The sequence below is a fragment of the Anabrus simplex genome, chromosome 5, assembly GCF_040414725.1.
Source record: "Anabrus simplex isolate iqAnaSimp1 chromosome 5, ASM4041472v1, whole genome shotgun sequence".
NCBI lineage: Eukaryota > Metazoa > Arthropoda > Insecta > Orthoptera > Tettigoniidae > Anabrus > Anabrus simplex.
In genome coordinates this window covers 94,242,043-94,256,806 of record NC_090269.1, presented here as the reverse complement: position 1 = coordinate 94,256,806, position 14,764 = coordinate 94,242,043, and the positions used below count along the sequence as shown (strand labels likewise).

Sequence of the window (14,764 nt, the reverse complement as noted above, 5' to 3'; positions counted from 1 at the left end):
ATCTGCATGAAACGAAACAAGCTTACTGCTTGTGTTATATTCAGTAAATCTTCTGTACGAAGAACTATGTTTAGTTCAAGTCTACGGAATTTGGTACAAGTCTGTACCGTATAAATAGTATAGCTCAGTTGGATTGAGATTTCTACTAATATGGAAAAATTCATATCTCTGAATTTTCTCCTCATATGATCAACGCTGATCAGGTTTTACAAGTATAGGGCCAATGTCTAATTTAAAGACTAGGCAAGTAGGGAGTGCTAGTCCAGATAGCCCATACCATATCTGAGAAGGAAGGAAGGATGTCCTTGGAGGAAATTCTACATCGAGAAGAAGAGAATGAGTAACCACGGAAACCAGATGACTTCAACGGAAGCTGCCATTGGTGAGCTTCAATTAGATAAAGCAAGCAATATTAAATTCAGTAAAGTAAATTATAAATTCCTCCACACTTTAAGGAACTTTTCTGATTCATCTAATTTTTTTTTTGTTGTTTTTTTTGTATAATAAATTCATTTGTATTTTATATTGCATTAATTTTCTTTCTTAAGCGATACTAAATGGTTAATTATTTAAAATCCTATCCCTGTGATTTAAGTATAAGTCTCTATGCTAGTAAATATAAATTTTGGTTTACAGTTTTGTTTAAAATTGTAACCCTGGCACCCAAACATCACATAAAGAAATGGGAAACCATGGAATGTTAATTGTTTCTAATTGCGTGGCAATTTGCGGGCAAGCCACAAATAGTTTATTTGATATTCATGTGTCCCAAGATAATAACTTTCACCTCACCAAGTGTTTTGATGAGGGGTCGAACAGTTACAACAGAAAGTATTAACAAATGGCGGGAACGAGTGGTGCCAATTTTAGTGAAATATGCACGCAAGGATGTGTTCAGTATGGATGAGACAAATCTCTTTTTTTAATGCCCAACCAAAGAGAACTCTCGCTGTGAAAGGACAGGCTTTTCATGGCGAAAAGCTTTTAAGGACAGAGTGACAGTGATGCTGCGCTGTAATTCAGGTGGCAGTGAGAAATTACGCCCTCCTGTTATAGGCAAGTTCGCAAAGCCCTGCTATTTTAAGGGTGTGAAGAACTTTGTGTGTGATTATAAATGTTCTAAACATGCTTGGATGACATGAAATTTGTTCTGTGAATGGTTGCTCTGTTTGGAAAGAAAGATGCCGTGTAAAGACTGCAATATTCTTCTTATTCTGGATCGATGCGCTGCTCACAACCATGATGGACTGGAACTTAAAAATATCCTTCTCCTGTACTTGCCAGCAAATACTGCCTGCCACATGCAACCATTGAATCAATGGATTATTTGTGTGAAACGTGCATATCAGAAGCGGCTCATTCGTTTTCTAGTGAGAGGTATCAAGAAATGTGCTCTACTCTGATATCAAGAAGTGGAATGTTATGGATGCTATATGAACTGTAGCTGTGGCTCGGAACACTATAACATCATTTGTTAAAAAGAACTGCTTCCAGAAGTGTGGGGTCTTTGTGAATGATACAGAAGAAACAGCCATGGCCTATGCCGATAACAGGGACTGAACTGATTTACAACAGCATTTAGAGTTGGAAGAAATTTTCGAAGACTTTGTGAATACTGACAATCAAGTACCAGTAACAGACGGTATCTCTTGTGATGCAACTGATCCGTGTGAGCTAATTGAAGTGGAATCGCAAGCAGACGAAACATCAGAAATGGAGATTCTTCTCACGCACCCGCCAGCTAAAGATGCTATGACAGCCTTATCGATTCTGGACAGTGTCATCTCTACCAGCAATGCCCCAGAAAATGTTGTGAAAGTAATGAATGTAATAGAAGATTTTTTAACTTACAGAAATGCACTTTAGCAGCACACCATTGACTCATATTTCAGAAAAGAATGACATTGTTTTCAGTGTTTGCCTAACAAGGAAGATATTGAAATGCATTATTGCTGGAACTTAATTTCTATGTTACTGAACTCGATAGCTGCAGTCGCTTAAGTGCGGCCAGTATCCAGTAATCGGGAGATAGTGGGTTCGAGCTCCACTGTCGGCAGCCCTGAAGATGGTTTTCCATGGTTTCCCATTTTCACACCAGGCAAATGCTGGGGCTGTACCTTAATTAAGGCCACGGCCACTTCCTTCCCACTCCTAGCTCTTCCCTGTCCCATCGTCACCAAAAGACCTTAATGTAAGTCTTTGTACCGTATACCCAATTTTTGCAGCTTCCTTTTATTCTTGTATTCTAGATGAAAAAATGGGAATTATTATCTTTTTTTACAATTTCTGTTCTTTTCGTCTTGAGGATCGGAGGTATCCGGGTTCGAGTCACGAATATAACACTAACTTACATATTTTCAGTATTTTTCTGCTACGCAGAAATTCATTTACTTCGAAGTTATGTAATTCAAAGTCCAATTTTTTGGTCCTGATCACTTCGAATTATCAAGGTTTTACTGCATTTGGAACAGCGGGTGAAATGCAGACATCAGCATCCATGCAATTTGGTGGCTCTAGGGGATCTCATCATCAGCGAGTTGCTACAATTTTGTGTCTGTACTGCAGCTGGCAACAAACATCAGCACGCTCACTCTCAAGGAGTAGTGATTGATGTTTATGTTTACTTCTCCTTCATATGACTTAACATTTTCTGTGTTCAAAGTTTTACTTCTCAGATGATTTAGAAACATCAATACGTTTAGTCTCACAGAACTTCCAAATAATGTCTATTATTTATTAAGCAGATGGAACTCATGCAATTTAAGATATTCTTTAATGACAATTAGCTTGAAATCATGTTCATTAATATAAGCAAGAAAGACAAAGAATACAACAAATTTCTTACCACTTTCGGTGCAAGTTTGCAAATTGTGAAGATATATCGGTGTTGTTCCAAACTCATTATGAGCCTTTACGATGAGCTTATATGAGTCCCCAGGTTGAAGTAGCTCAGTCAAAAACCTGTGTGTACTCCACTCCCCCTGAAATAACAAAAAGAAGCATTCTGAAGTCAATGGAAGTTGATCCAATCTTTTTTCACAGTAGAATGTTTCTGCTGACATAAGGTACTCATAACACTTTCTATGGAAGAGAAGAAGGCAATGATAGTGGCAGTGATTATTGTTTCAAGAGGAAACCCAAGTAGGCAACCATTCCATTTTAACAATAAGAAGGAAAACATTGAAAGGTTCCAATCCTATGAATAATTAGTGTAATACCAAAAGAAAGGGAGTAGCCAGAAAGGACATGAACCTCAAAGGATTGCTAAGAAATTTGAGGGTAGCTAGACCAAACAAACCTAATATCACTGGCATCAGAAGAGAACAAGAGTTGAACAAGGGATGTCAGGTAGGAAAGAAAGAAGTGAATACAAAAAATACCAAACTTGGCAAGTGATTTCATGATCGAAAATTCCTGGGTTAAGTCCGACAAGCAGGATAAGTAATCCATTCAGGGTGCTGATGTACTATTTCTTTTCTCTCTTTTTTTAAAAAAATATCTGAAGCCATCTCTTTTTACTTTCGACTCAGTTAATTTATAACTGTTAAGTTCTTCAGTCTGCTGAAATTAATTTTGAGTAAATACATTTATAAACTACCTGAAAGAGAAAACATATAGTAACAGGATTCTACCTGAAAAACAAACAATTTAATTAAAAGAGACTGACAGGTTTAGTTCTGAAAAGAACATCATCAGATTCTATCAAATCATACTCAAATATATTTAGAAACATTTATGTTTATTTATGTTTAAATCATTGAAAACTTGAAATTAGGGACTTATCTTAATGGAGTCCTTACTTCTCCCCACTCTAGCAAACAATGCAAGTTGTTGCAATACCGTTATTCTATCACTGACTTGAGTCCAGCTGGCTAGTCAGTCTGTTGAGCTTCCACCATGCCACGCCCCCTGCCCCGATTAGGTCAAAGAGTGCTGTATTTTACTTTTAGTGCTCCCCTTATTGCTGATGTTTTTGTTGTTATTCTCGTATTAAAATTGTTTTGTAAACTATGCAGGGGTTCTTAATGAGCATCTAATGGGCTACCTGTTATACCATACCGGTCATTTTCCAGTGTGTCATTTTCACTTATGTCAACTCTTTTGGAACTGTACTTGCAGGGTTTCTTGTTTGTTTGTTTTGTTTTCATTCTGGTGTGGAAATTTAGTTTTACTTGGCCTATATATGTGATGTTGCAGTTTGTTTCTTGATATCTGAGTCCATTCAAATTAAGCTACTATTTTCATTCTTATTCTTATTATCATTATTAAACGTCTGGAGTGGCTAAGATGCTATGTAAATTCAGAATTCAGAGAATTTACTACAAGTAAGAACCTAACAGTTACAAAAATCTCTCAGCTGGAGTATATTAATATACAGTGGGAAGGCATAGTAACATTTTCATTGATAAAGAAGAGACCAAACGGGCATGCAGTGCTTATACTGAAGACAGCAAAAAGAAAGAAATAATGAATCGATCCAAGAGAATGGAGGACGACAAAAAAATTAAGCAACCAACCAGTACTTGCTCATCATATTCTTCTTCTTCTTCTAGTGCCATATCCATCATCAGACATTGGCAATCATTTAGCTAATACAGTTTTGTTGATGGCTGAATAGAATAGCAAGATAGTTGTTTTTCCGAACTGTTGTTTTAGACACGCGGTGTATCCCAGAAGCTGTCTTCCCCTCGATCTTTCCTTGTACAATGACTTGCAGGAGGCAGTACTTTCATGGTGCCTAATTATATCGCCAAAATTGGAGAGCTCCTTGATCTTAAGAGCCCTGCACAGATCTTTTCTTGCCAGGCTGAGTGGCTCAATCCAGTGGTATTTAAAGGTGCTCAAATACATCAGCACCATGTCGGTAGATTTACTGGCACATAAAAAAACTCCTGTGGGACAACATTCCAGCATTTTGGCATCCCTGAAAACCCTAAAAGCTGTTAGTGGGATGTAAAACCGATAACATTATTATTATAGATCTTTTTCTTTACTCATCCTGATCAACAGCTCCTCATTCTGTATTCTGTCTACCCATTGGATATGAAGCATGTGTGGTAAATCAACATTTCAAATGCTTTTAATCTTCTCACATTGATCGACTCGACTCTGTACACCATGATGGAGAACACTTAACAGCCACTGCTCACAATCTTGTATTTGGTCTTCTTTGTGTTCATTTTTAGACCAAGGTTTTCACATGTCTCCACCATTTTTGACAGGAAATGTTGCAGGTTCTCCGCACTGTCAGCTGTAAGGACAGTGTCATTAATATATTTGATGCTGTTAACAGCCACTCCATTCACTTTGATGCCACTATCTATATTGTGCAGAGCCTCCCTGAAGCAGGTCTATCAGGTACAGATCGAACAGGAGCAGCCTTGCCTCACACCTCATTTGACTGTGACTTCGTTCGTGAGTCAGTGTCACTTTCGAATGCAGGCCTTCTATTTCCAGTAAAGGTTTGGACCGAACTTGATAGCTGCAGTCGCTTAAGTATCCAGTATTCGGAAGATAGTGGGTTTGAACCCCACTGTTGGAACCCCTGAAGATGGTTTTCCATGGTTTCTTATTTTCACACCAGGCAAATGCTGGGGCTGTACCTTAATTATTTTTGTTTTGTTTCACAATTTGTTTTATGTAGCGCCGACACAGATAGGTTTTATGGCGACAATGGGATAGGGAAGGCCTAGGAATGGGAAGGAAGCGGCTGTGGCCTTAATTAAGGTACAGCCCCAGCATTTGCTTGGTGTGAAAATGGGAAACCACGGAAAATCATCTTCAGGGCTGCCGAGAGAGAGGCTCGAACCCACTATCTCCTAGATACAAACTCACAGCTGAGCATGTACCTTAAGGCCACAGCCATTCCTTTCCCACTTCTAGCCCTTTCCTGTCCTATCGTCACCATAAGACCTATCTGTGTCGGCATGAGATAAAGCAAATTGTAAAAAAAAAAAAAAGTAAAGGTTTGTAATTCTGCAGCTATTTTTGTCATCTATACCTGCCTCCTTCACTATGACCATTATTTCTCATGCTGAACTGTGTCAAATGCCTTCTCGAAGTCAATGAAATACAAGAATACTGGGTAACTGACCTCCCTCCATCTTTGAACCAGCACCTGAATGCTAAATAAGGCTTCTCAAGTTCCAAGGCCTTTACAGAACCCGAAATGCGTATACACCAATGCACTCTTCAATTTTCCTGGAGGAACGTTGGTGAATTACCCAGAGGAAAATTTTTCAGCATGGTGTTCATAAGGCTGATTTTACAGTGGTCTTTCCATTCTCTTATATTAGGCCTCTTAGGCAAGCCCACGAAAGCTGACTGCAACCAATCATCACAGATTTCTCCAGTCTCGTAAATGTGTCATAAGTGTCAGCATTAGTTTTTCCCTTGCTCACGCAGAATTATAATCAATTCTGGTGGAAGTTCATCTGGCTTTTACAGTTTTCATCCTTTTTAGGGCATGTTCTACCTCAGTCATTGTAATCGATGGGCCTGTCGCAACTTCTCCTTGTTCTGGGTCTTACCTGTTCATCAAATAGGTCTTGCATGTACTCCATCCATCACTGCATCTTCATGTCTTTATTCAGGACCTGATGATTGTCATTTTTGTCAGACAGCTCAGTCGACCAGTCTGCTTACACCAAACCACCTCATGAATCTTTAGTCTTGTGCAGATGGAAAATATTATGGTGCCTTTTCAGGTCCCCAATTTTGGCACATTGGTCCTTGAACCATTTGGCTTTGGCCTTCCTGATGTCTCGTCTGATCGATATGTAGGGTTCTTTGTATCTGCTTGGATCTCAGTTTTTATATTGACCTCTTGTCTCCGTGAGGTCCAGAATTGCATTTTTTTATCCGCAGTTTCTTTTAGAATGATCTGACATAACAACATGGTGTGCATTGTGTCCATAATGAAGTTTTTTAACTCAGTCCACATGACTTCCACAGTCTCTGTGTCTCTGTATCATCACCACCACCACCACCATGTATGAAAAAGATCCCCTGATCAGAATGAACTTCAGAACGCAACACTGAAAACCTTTCCTATGCTCATCATCATCATCATCATCATCATCATCATCATCATCATGTAACCCTTCCAGCTTGCTGGGTAGGGTGGTGTTGAACGAGCTCTCACCAGCGTTGTCTGTCCATATAAATCTCTCCTACCATGATTGCTCTCCAGTCCCCCTCCTCTACTCTCGACGTCTATCTTCAGTTGGTCCAGTCATCATTTCCTTGGTCGTCCAACAGGTCTCGTTCCACTGACTGTTTGTTCCATGCATGCATGCATGTGGTGTTTGAGTGCCTGACAACATCCTCATTTCTCACATGATTGTGCCATGTTAATTTCACAGGCCTACAGAAACTGCCTAAAGAATGCTAAATGTTACCCAGGAGCAGACATTTATTCTGACCATATATTTGTTGTAGCAGAGGTACTAATTAAATTGAAAATAACATGGAAAGGAAGGAAGAGAGAAGAAATTAATATTGAGAAACTGAAAGACAAAAATAAGTGCAGAGAACTAGAGGATGAGTATTGTAACAATAATACGCTAGGAAATGAAACAGAAAATGTAGAAAGGAGATGGGAAACTTTTAAAAATCGAAGAAAAGAAGCAGCTAAGAAAATGCTTGGAGTCAAGGAGAGGAAAAGAAAAAGAAGGATTGGATAACATCAAGAAATGATAAGCAAAATGGAGGAACACAGGAAATGGAAAACAGTAAATACAGAAGAAGGAAAACGTAACTACAGGAAGTTAAATAATGAATTAAGAAGAGAAACAGAAGAAGCAAAGAAGAAATGGTTGTCAGAAAAGTGTGATGAGATAGAGCAACTGGAGAAAAAAGGAAAATATGACTCGATGTACAAAGAAGCAACAAATATAGTATTCAAAGAAAAGAGAAGGAACAACAGCAATAAGGAAATAGAGGCTACGGATGGCACAATAATATATGAACCCCAAGAAATAATGAAAAGATGGGAAGAATACATAGAACAGCTATATGATTGGGACAACCGACCTAATGAAGAACTTGAATTGGAGGAGGAAGATATGGTCAAAGGGGATGATAAAGGGGAAACCATACTGAGAAGAGAGACTGAAGCATCACTGAATGAGATGAAAAATAGAAAGGCAATGGGAATAGATGAGATTCCTGTTGAACTGTTAAAAGCGTTAAATAACGAAGGAAGAAAGGAGTTGATTGGGTTATGTAATCAGATATACATGACAGGAAAATGGCCAAAGGACTTTAGTGAAATCATCTTAATCCCTATGGAAAAGATAATATGGAATGAGAATTAAGAAGAAGAAGACCAAAAGTATGATAACTGGAGGAAGAGGTAGAAGTTGTCGTATTAGTATAGCGGGAGAAAAAATAGAGCAAGTCAATAACTTTAAGTATTTGGGAAGTATGATCAGAGATTGTATGTAATGCACAACAGAAATTAAGAAAAGGATTGCCATGGCAAAAGAAGGCTTTAAGAGAAAATCAAAATTACTCTGTGGGCCAGTAAACAAAGATTTGAGGAAAAGACTTGCTAAGTGTTATATTTGGAGCATAGCACTGTGTGGCGCAGAGACTTGGATATTATGAAAGAAAGATGAGAGAAGACTGGAGGCACTAGAGATATGGGTATGGAGGAGAATAGAACAAGTGAAATGGAAAGACCAGGTAAGGAATGAGGAGGTATTACGAAGAGTCGGAGAGGAATGAAGTATGTTGCAAATCATTAGAAGGAGAAAAATGAAATGGATTGGACATTGTTTATGGAGGGACTGTTTACTGAAGGAAGGAATAGAAGGGATGGTGAAAGGCAAACGAGGAAGAGGAAGGAAAAGATATCAAATGTTGGACAATAACAAAGGAAAGAAATGTTTAGACATGAAAAACTTGGCACAGGACAGGCAAAAGTGGAAGAGGTTCATACCATGACAAGACCTGCCATAAGGCAGAATACCTGGATGATGACAGTTTTCTAAAGTTTCTAGGTCTCTAGTTCGCAATGTGCAGGTTTCTAGGCCATGTGTGAGTATGGGAATAAGATATGATATATACAAGGACATCTTGGTTTGTAGGGATACCTTCTCATCCCAAATCAGGGGACGTATGAGTTCATAGAATTTAGAACCATAGGTTACTCCATTACATACTTCTTGCCATGCTCCATCTTTGTTTGACACCATGCTCCCAAGATACTTGAATTTTTGTGCTGTTGTAATGTATTGTCCATCAAGTTGAAGTTGTATTTGGCAACCAGTATTATCTCTATTCATGGCAACAGCTTTTGTTTTGCTCTTAAAATCATTGAACTTTGCTACCCACTTGTTGAGCTGATCCTGTACCTCCTTTCTCCTTTTCTGTCACCCCCCCACCCCAGATAGCAAAATTATCAGTGAACACCATGGCATTTAACTCTCCATTTAGTTCTTTTTTCCTTTAAGTCATACATTAGGGTATCCATGACTGTCACAAAAAACAGAGGCAAAAGAGCACTCCCCTGTTGTACTCCCTGAATTGTATCAAGCCATTCTGAATGGCCATCACTAATTCTGACACAATTGTAGCACTTATTGTATAACAAGTTGATATTGTCAATAAGGTATTCTGATGCTGCTAGTTTTTCTACGCTTCTCCAGATGACAACTCTTGGAATACTGTCATAAACCTTTTTCAAATCCAAGAGGACCACAAACAGGTCTCTCCCCTTTTCCCAGTACTTGTCCATGAACATTCACAAAGCAGTGCTCCTGTGAGGTCTAAACCCATATTGTTCCCTATGCTAACAAGTATAATCTATGATGCAAGGCATTAACGATACAAGCGAAACAGAACCTAATTTTACAGGTGTCTAGCAGAAGACACTGAGCTTTTATTTGTTTCAAAAGATCAGTTCTACATATTGCTTTATTTTATGACGAACTATTATTGTTCATTTTTTAGGCCATCTATGGATCACACTTCAAAATTTTTACCTCGTGTTTTCTTGTCTCTGCCTTTACTTTCTGCCAGTATCTTTTAATTCTTTCTCCCACTTCATTCTCCCATGCAGGACCTTTTCTCCTTTAATGGCTCCCTCTCAGTCTTCTTTAAACCTCCAAACTCCTTGGCATGTTGTCTCTATCTCTCTCTGTCCGTTGTATCTTCTTCTTTCACCCTAATCTCAGTCAAGTCAGTTCTCATCTCCTGCAGCCATTTTGATTGTAATTTTCGATGTCTGAAGAACTCACAGATTCATTTTGTCTGCTCGTCTTTGTCCATCCTCATTTTGTTCACAGAAATGAACTCTTTTCTCCACCATCTGGTCAACCATTCCTTCAAGCTTCACACTCTCTCCCTAGTGGTTATCATCATCATCATCGGTATGCCCTTCCAGCGAGCCGGGTAGTAGGGTGTTTGAAAATGAGAGTCTTCCAAATTTGCCTATTCAAAAAGATTTTGTTGTCCATGATGGATTCCCAATTCTATCCTCTTCACTCCACGTCTTCCCTCAGTTGGTCCATCTTCTTCTTGGTCTTTCAGCTGGTCTTCTACCAGTTATTCTCTTTTCCAAATAAGCACATGGTATCCTTGCACTGTTCATTCATTTAACATGCCCAAACCATTTAAGTCTTTCCTCCATCGATTCATTTAGTCCTAGGTAGAACGGATCTCATCATTTTTCACGTGTTCAAGTCATGTCTTTTGGAGGGCAGTTCTAAGAAATTTCATTTCACAGGCTTGAATCCTACTACAATCCTTTGATGTTAGTGTGCAGGTTTCCAGAAAATATGTAAGGATGGGAATGAAATATGAGTTGTCAAGATCATTTTTGCTTTTATGGGACCTTCTCACCCCATAGTAGGTGTCTAATGATACTGTAAAAGTTAGAGCCTTTGGTTACTCTGTTTTTCATTTCCATCTCAGCTCTATTATTACTAGCCATTATGCTTCCTAAATATCTGAGTTGGTGTACTACTTCAACTTGGTGGTCCTGTATTTTTATGCTAGTGGTAATGACAGATAAAACAAGTAACCCGTCACTGCACTGTCCAAAAAAAATAAGCTTACAGTGGTTTCTCAACATTGCACTAGCTGCCAGCATCTTGGACATGTGTGGCAATCCATCTGATGAGCCCACTGCAACACAGGGGCAAAATGTTTGTAATTTCATGACAGAAATGGCTTAAATTTTTTTTAACTTTTTTTTTTCTAATTGCTTTACATCGCACCGACACAGATAGGTCTTATGGCGACGATGGGGCAGGAAAGGGCTAGGAGTGGGAAGGAAGTGGCCGTGGCCTTAATTAAGGTACAGGCCCAGCATTTGTCTGGTGTGAAAATGGGAAACCACGGAAAACCATCTTCAGGGCTGCTGACAGTGGGGTTCAAACCTACTATCTCCCGAATACTGGATACTGGCCGCACTTAAGCGACTGCAGCTATCGAGCTCGGCTTAAAGAGCATGAATATCTTAATATTCACAGTCAATGAAATTGAATTATGGTTCCCTTCTGGGAACTGGATATGTTTTATAGAAGCCAAATGCAGGCATTTATGCTAGTGGAGGGACATATCTCCCCTAGTCCACTGTCACTACATTGTCCTACAAAGGAGGATTGCAGTGGTGTCTCAATAGCACAACAGCCACCAGCATCTTGGGAAGCCAAAATAATTGGTCCGTTATTGGTCCGTTATTTTCCAGCCAACTTATTCCTGGTTGCCAATGTTTTCATTAACGCAATAGGATGCAAGTTTTCTGTACCTCTGTGTTTGGTCTTATTTCTACTTTTGTGTAGATTGGGATTATCCCTCATTTTATCATCATGTATTCTTGGATAATTTTCTTTCCATTCAAATTAAGTGATTAAATTTCTTTTAACGCAATGTGCATGTCTACAGCCATGCTTAACAACCTTTTAATTTGCGCTTGTAAAGATCTTTCTATTTTGAATTTTTTATTTGTTTCTTTATAAAATAAATGTGTGTAATCCAAGAGCAATTACCCTCTACATTTTCTTTCTTAGCAAAAAGCTACGTTCCATTACCTCTCAGAGTTCCATGCCGCTTTTCACATTCATTCCGTAGCTGTCACATTATTATTATTATTATTATTTTATTTGTTAATCAAGCCGTCATGGTTACCCGACGGATAATTACGTTATAAGTTAAGAAGTTAAGAAAAAAGGTATTGCCTCCGAAACAAAAGGGAAGATCTTAGCTGAAAAGCTAAGTCATTTTGACAAATTTAGTGGTGAACGTGAAACTCAAGGATAAACTCCTGCGTAAGAAAAAGAAATTATTACATTTAAATGAAGTTAAAAACCTAAATAAACATAGAAACAGTGATTACCCTGAAACCAGGTTTTCCCACAAAGGGACCGAAGGAGGAGCACGGCCGCTCACTACGATGGTCAGATGATCAAAGACTCAGATTCTACCTTGCTCCCACTGAAGGAGCTGGGTAAGATAGAGAAACAGGAAATGGTGCAACCACCAAAGAGAACCAATCAGAATTTAGAATTTACCTTCGACTTTCACATTCACCACCTTCGACTTTCACATTCACCAATTACATTAACTCTTATTTTCTCCAATCAAAAGTCTCTTCGTTCTTGCTGACAAATGTTCAAAAAAAGTCCCTGTTTATGCAACAGGAAATGCGCTTCCAGAACTGGACATGTAGGTATATGCCATTTCACAAGTTTTGACAACAAAAAATTAAAATTCACAGATAAATTATCATTATGATACAACACATAAAAAAGAGTACCTAAAACAGAATTCTTTTCCAAGTCCAAAGGTTCAAACAAATTAAAATCTTATACAACAACAAATATAATTTTTAAAACAAGTAAGAAATTTCAATCAATTCCCACTACTATCTTAATACTGCCACGTAAGACAAGATAAATTTCACATCATACATCGATCCTTGGACTTAATGGAACCATGCATAGCAAGAGGAAGGTTGAAAGCAACTTAGAGAAGATCTGTTGAATACAGCTTACAGAAAGAGGGGGTGGCAAAAGATGTGGTGATAGAAAGAAAAGTATAGTCTCAGGAATAGACATGCCGATTCCAGGTAAATTTTGGAGTGCCTAATTGAAAGGCGCAGATACAGCTAGGAGAGAAGATGACGTTCAATTTATGGAAAGAAAGATGTCATTAAGTATTTACTAACGTTTTGTCTCAGCACTTCAGCTCTTGTGTCTTACCTTATTCTCCTCACCATTCACCACACCCAACCTTATGTTCCTCGAACTATTCTCCAGCAAGAGTTCAATTTCTGCTCCAGGGTAATTTCGCATTAAGTATGTCATTTCTAGGCAGACGATTGAAGGTACCGTTAAATAGATGGTAAGAACTGTTTCCAGTCGACCCCGAGCTACTGATAATGCCATCACTTTCTTTGCTGTAAATGAAAGACATAAAGTAATTAGGTGGGACAAATACCAGGAAGAATAATTTATTCTACTGAACAAAATGATTAAAAAAGGCTTCTTAAGGGGCAGGAATAGGGCTTAAATGCAGGTATTACACAAGTGATACTGTCCTTTCAAATTATAACAAGGATCTGCAGTTACTCTTGTCATTAAAATTTGAAAATTGAGTACTGTGCAATTCAACTGTTAATGTAGTCAGGTAAGATTTATATATACAGCAAGATAGGGTTTTTTAGAGCAGTTGGTGGTGACACCTCTCTCGTCTATGCACGTTATATGGTGTTATTGTTGTTGCTGTGGAGGTTGTGTGCCGATATGTTTGGAGATTTGTTGTGTTCTGCCAATGAATGACAAGAGTTCTTATAACATACCAATACAAAGTATATCAGCCATAGAACATTCTCGATAGTCACCTAATACAACTTAATCAACACAAGAACTACAAGAGGATTGAAGAATGAATGCAACACAACATGAACTCAAATTTTAATAGACGTTTTTAAAATATACCATGTTTTAATGTGTTTAATGTACTATATTTTTGTGTCTTATGATTTGGCATATATATTTTAATGTGTTTATGTACTCATGTCCATGCTCAATCAATAGGTTTTAGTTTAACACCATCACCACTTTTAATCATAGATATTTTAACGCAACATACTGCAATATATTTTACTTCCATTTTTCATTAGACATCCGGATGCTCTAACGTAACATCTTTGTAATTTTGTCTAATGACTGTAAATTTGTGTGTTAGCTGATGATGGCCATGATAGGCCGAAACCGGTACTAGTGCAATAATTCATTCACAATAAATGTATTGATCGGTGGAATATTTTTCTTGTCTATTACATTGAATCCAATCAATACGGAATATGAAACTTATAAATAATAACCACTGTCATATGTCGTATGTCACATATTATGTTATTATTATTATTATTATTATTATTATTATTATTATTATTATTATTATTATTATTATTATTATTATTATTATTATTATTATTATTATTATTATTATTCCAACTGAAAGGCCTCTCCCTGGTGGTAAGCAACACCTTAAACACCTGAGTGAAATCACATGGAGACATGGGGAACTTTCAGAAGATTTTGAAGATTCTTAACAGACGTCACTAATTTGGTTTGGGGTGCTGCCTAAGGACCAAGAATGAATGCCTTTTAGTGGAGTATTGTAATATTCTTCTGTTCTTTAGCTACCTCTACTGCAATTAAAAATTTAGTCAATCAATCATAGTTCAGCTCACCCTTATAAATAAGACCAAAATTGGACCTTACATAGCTATCTGGAGTTGAGCATC

The 14,764-nt window shown here is 38.0% G+C and overlaps 1 protein-coding gene across 1 annotated transcript in view; it reads right to left on the bottom strand.

Moving 5' to 3' along the window:
* LOC136873786 (uncharacterized) overlaps positions 1 to 14,764 on the bottom strand; it is a 788,774-nt gene that overhangs the window by 643,823 nt on the left and 130,187 nt on the right. The window contains exons 7-8 of the mRNA XM_068227569.1: positions 13,212 to 13,408; positions 2,846 to 2,981 (exon numbers count right to left, since the gene is read on the bottom strand). Coding sequence (XP_068083670.1) covers positions 2,846 to 2,981; positions 13,212 to 13,408 — 333 coding nt within the window. The remainder of the gene's footprint in view (positions 1 to 2,845; positions 2,982 to 13,211; positions 13,409 to 14,764) is intronic.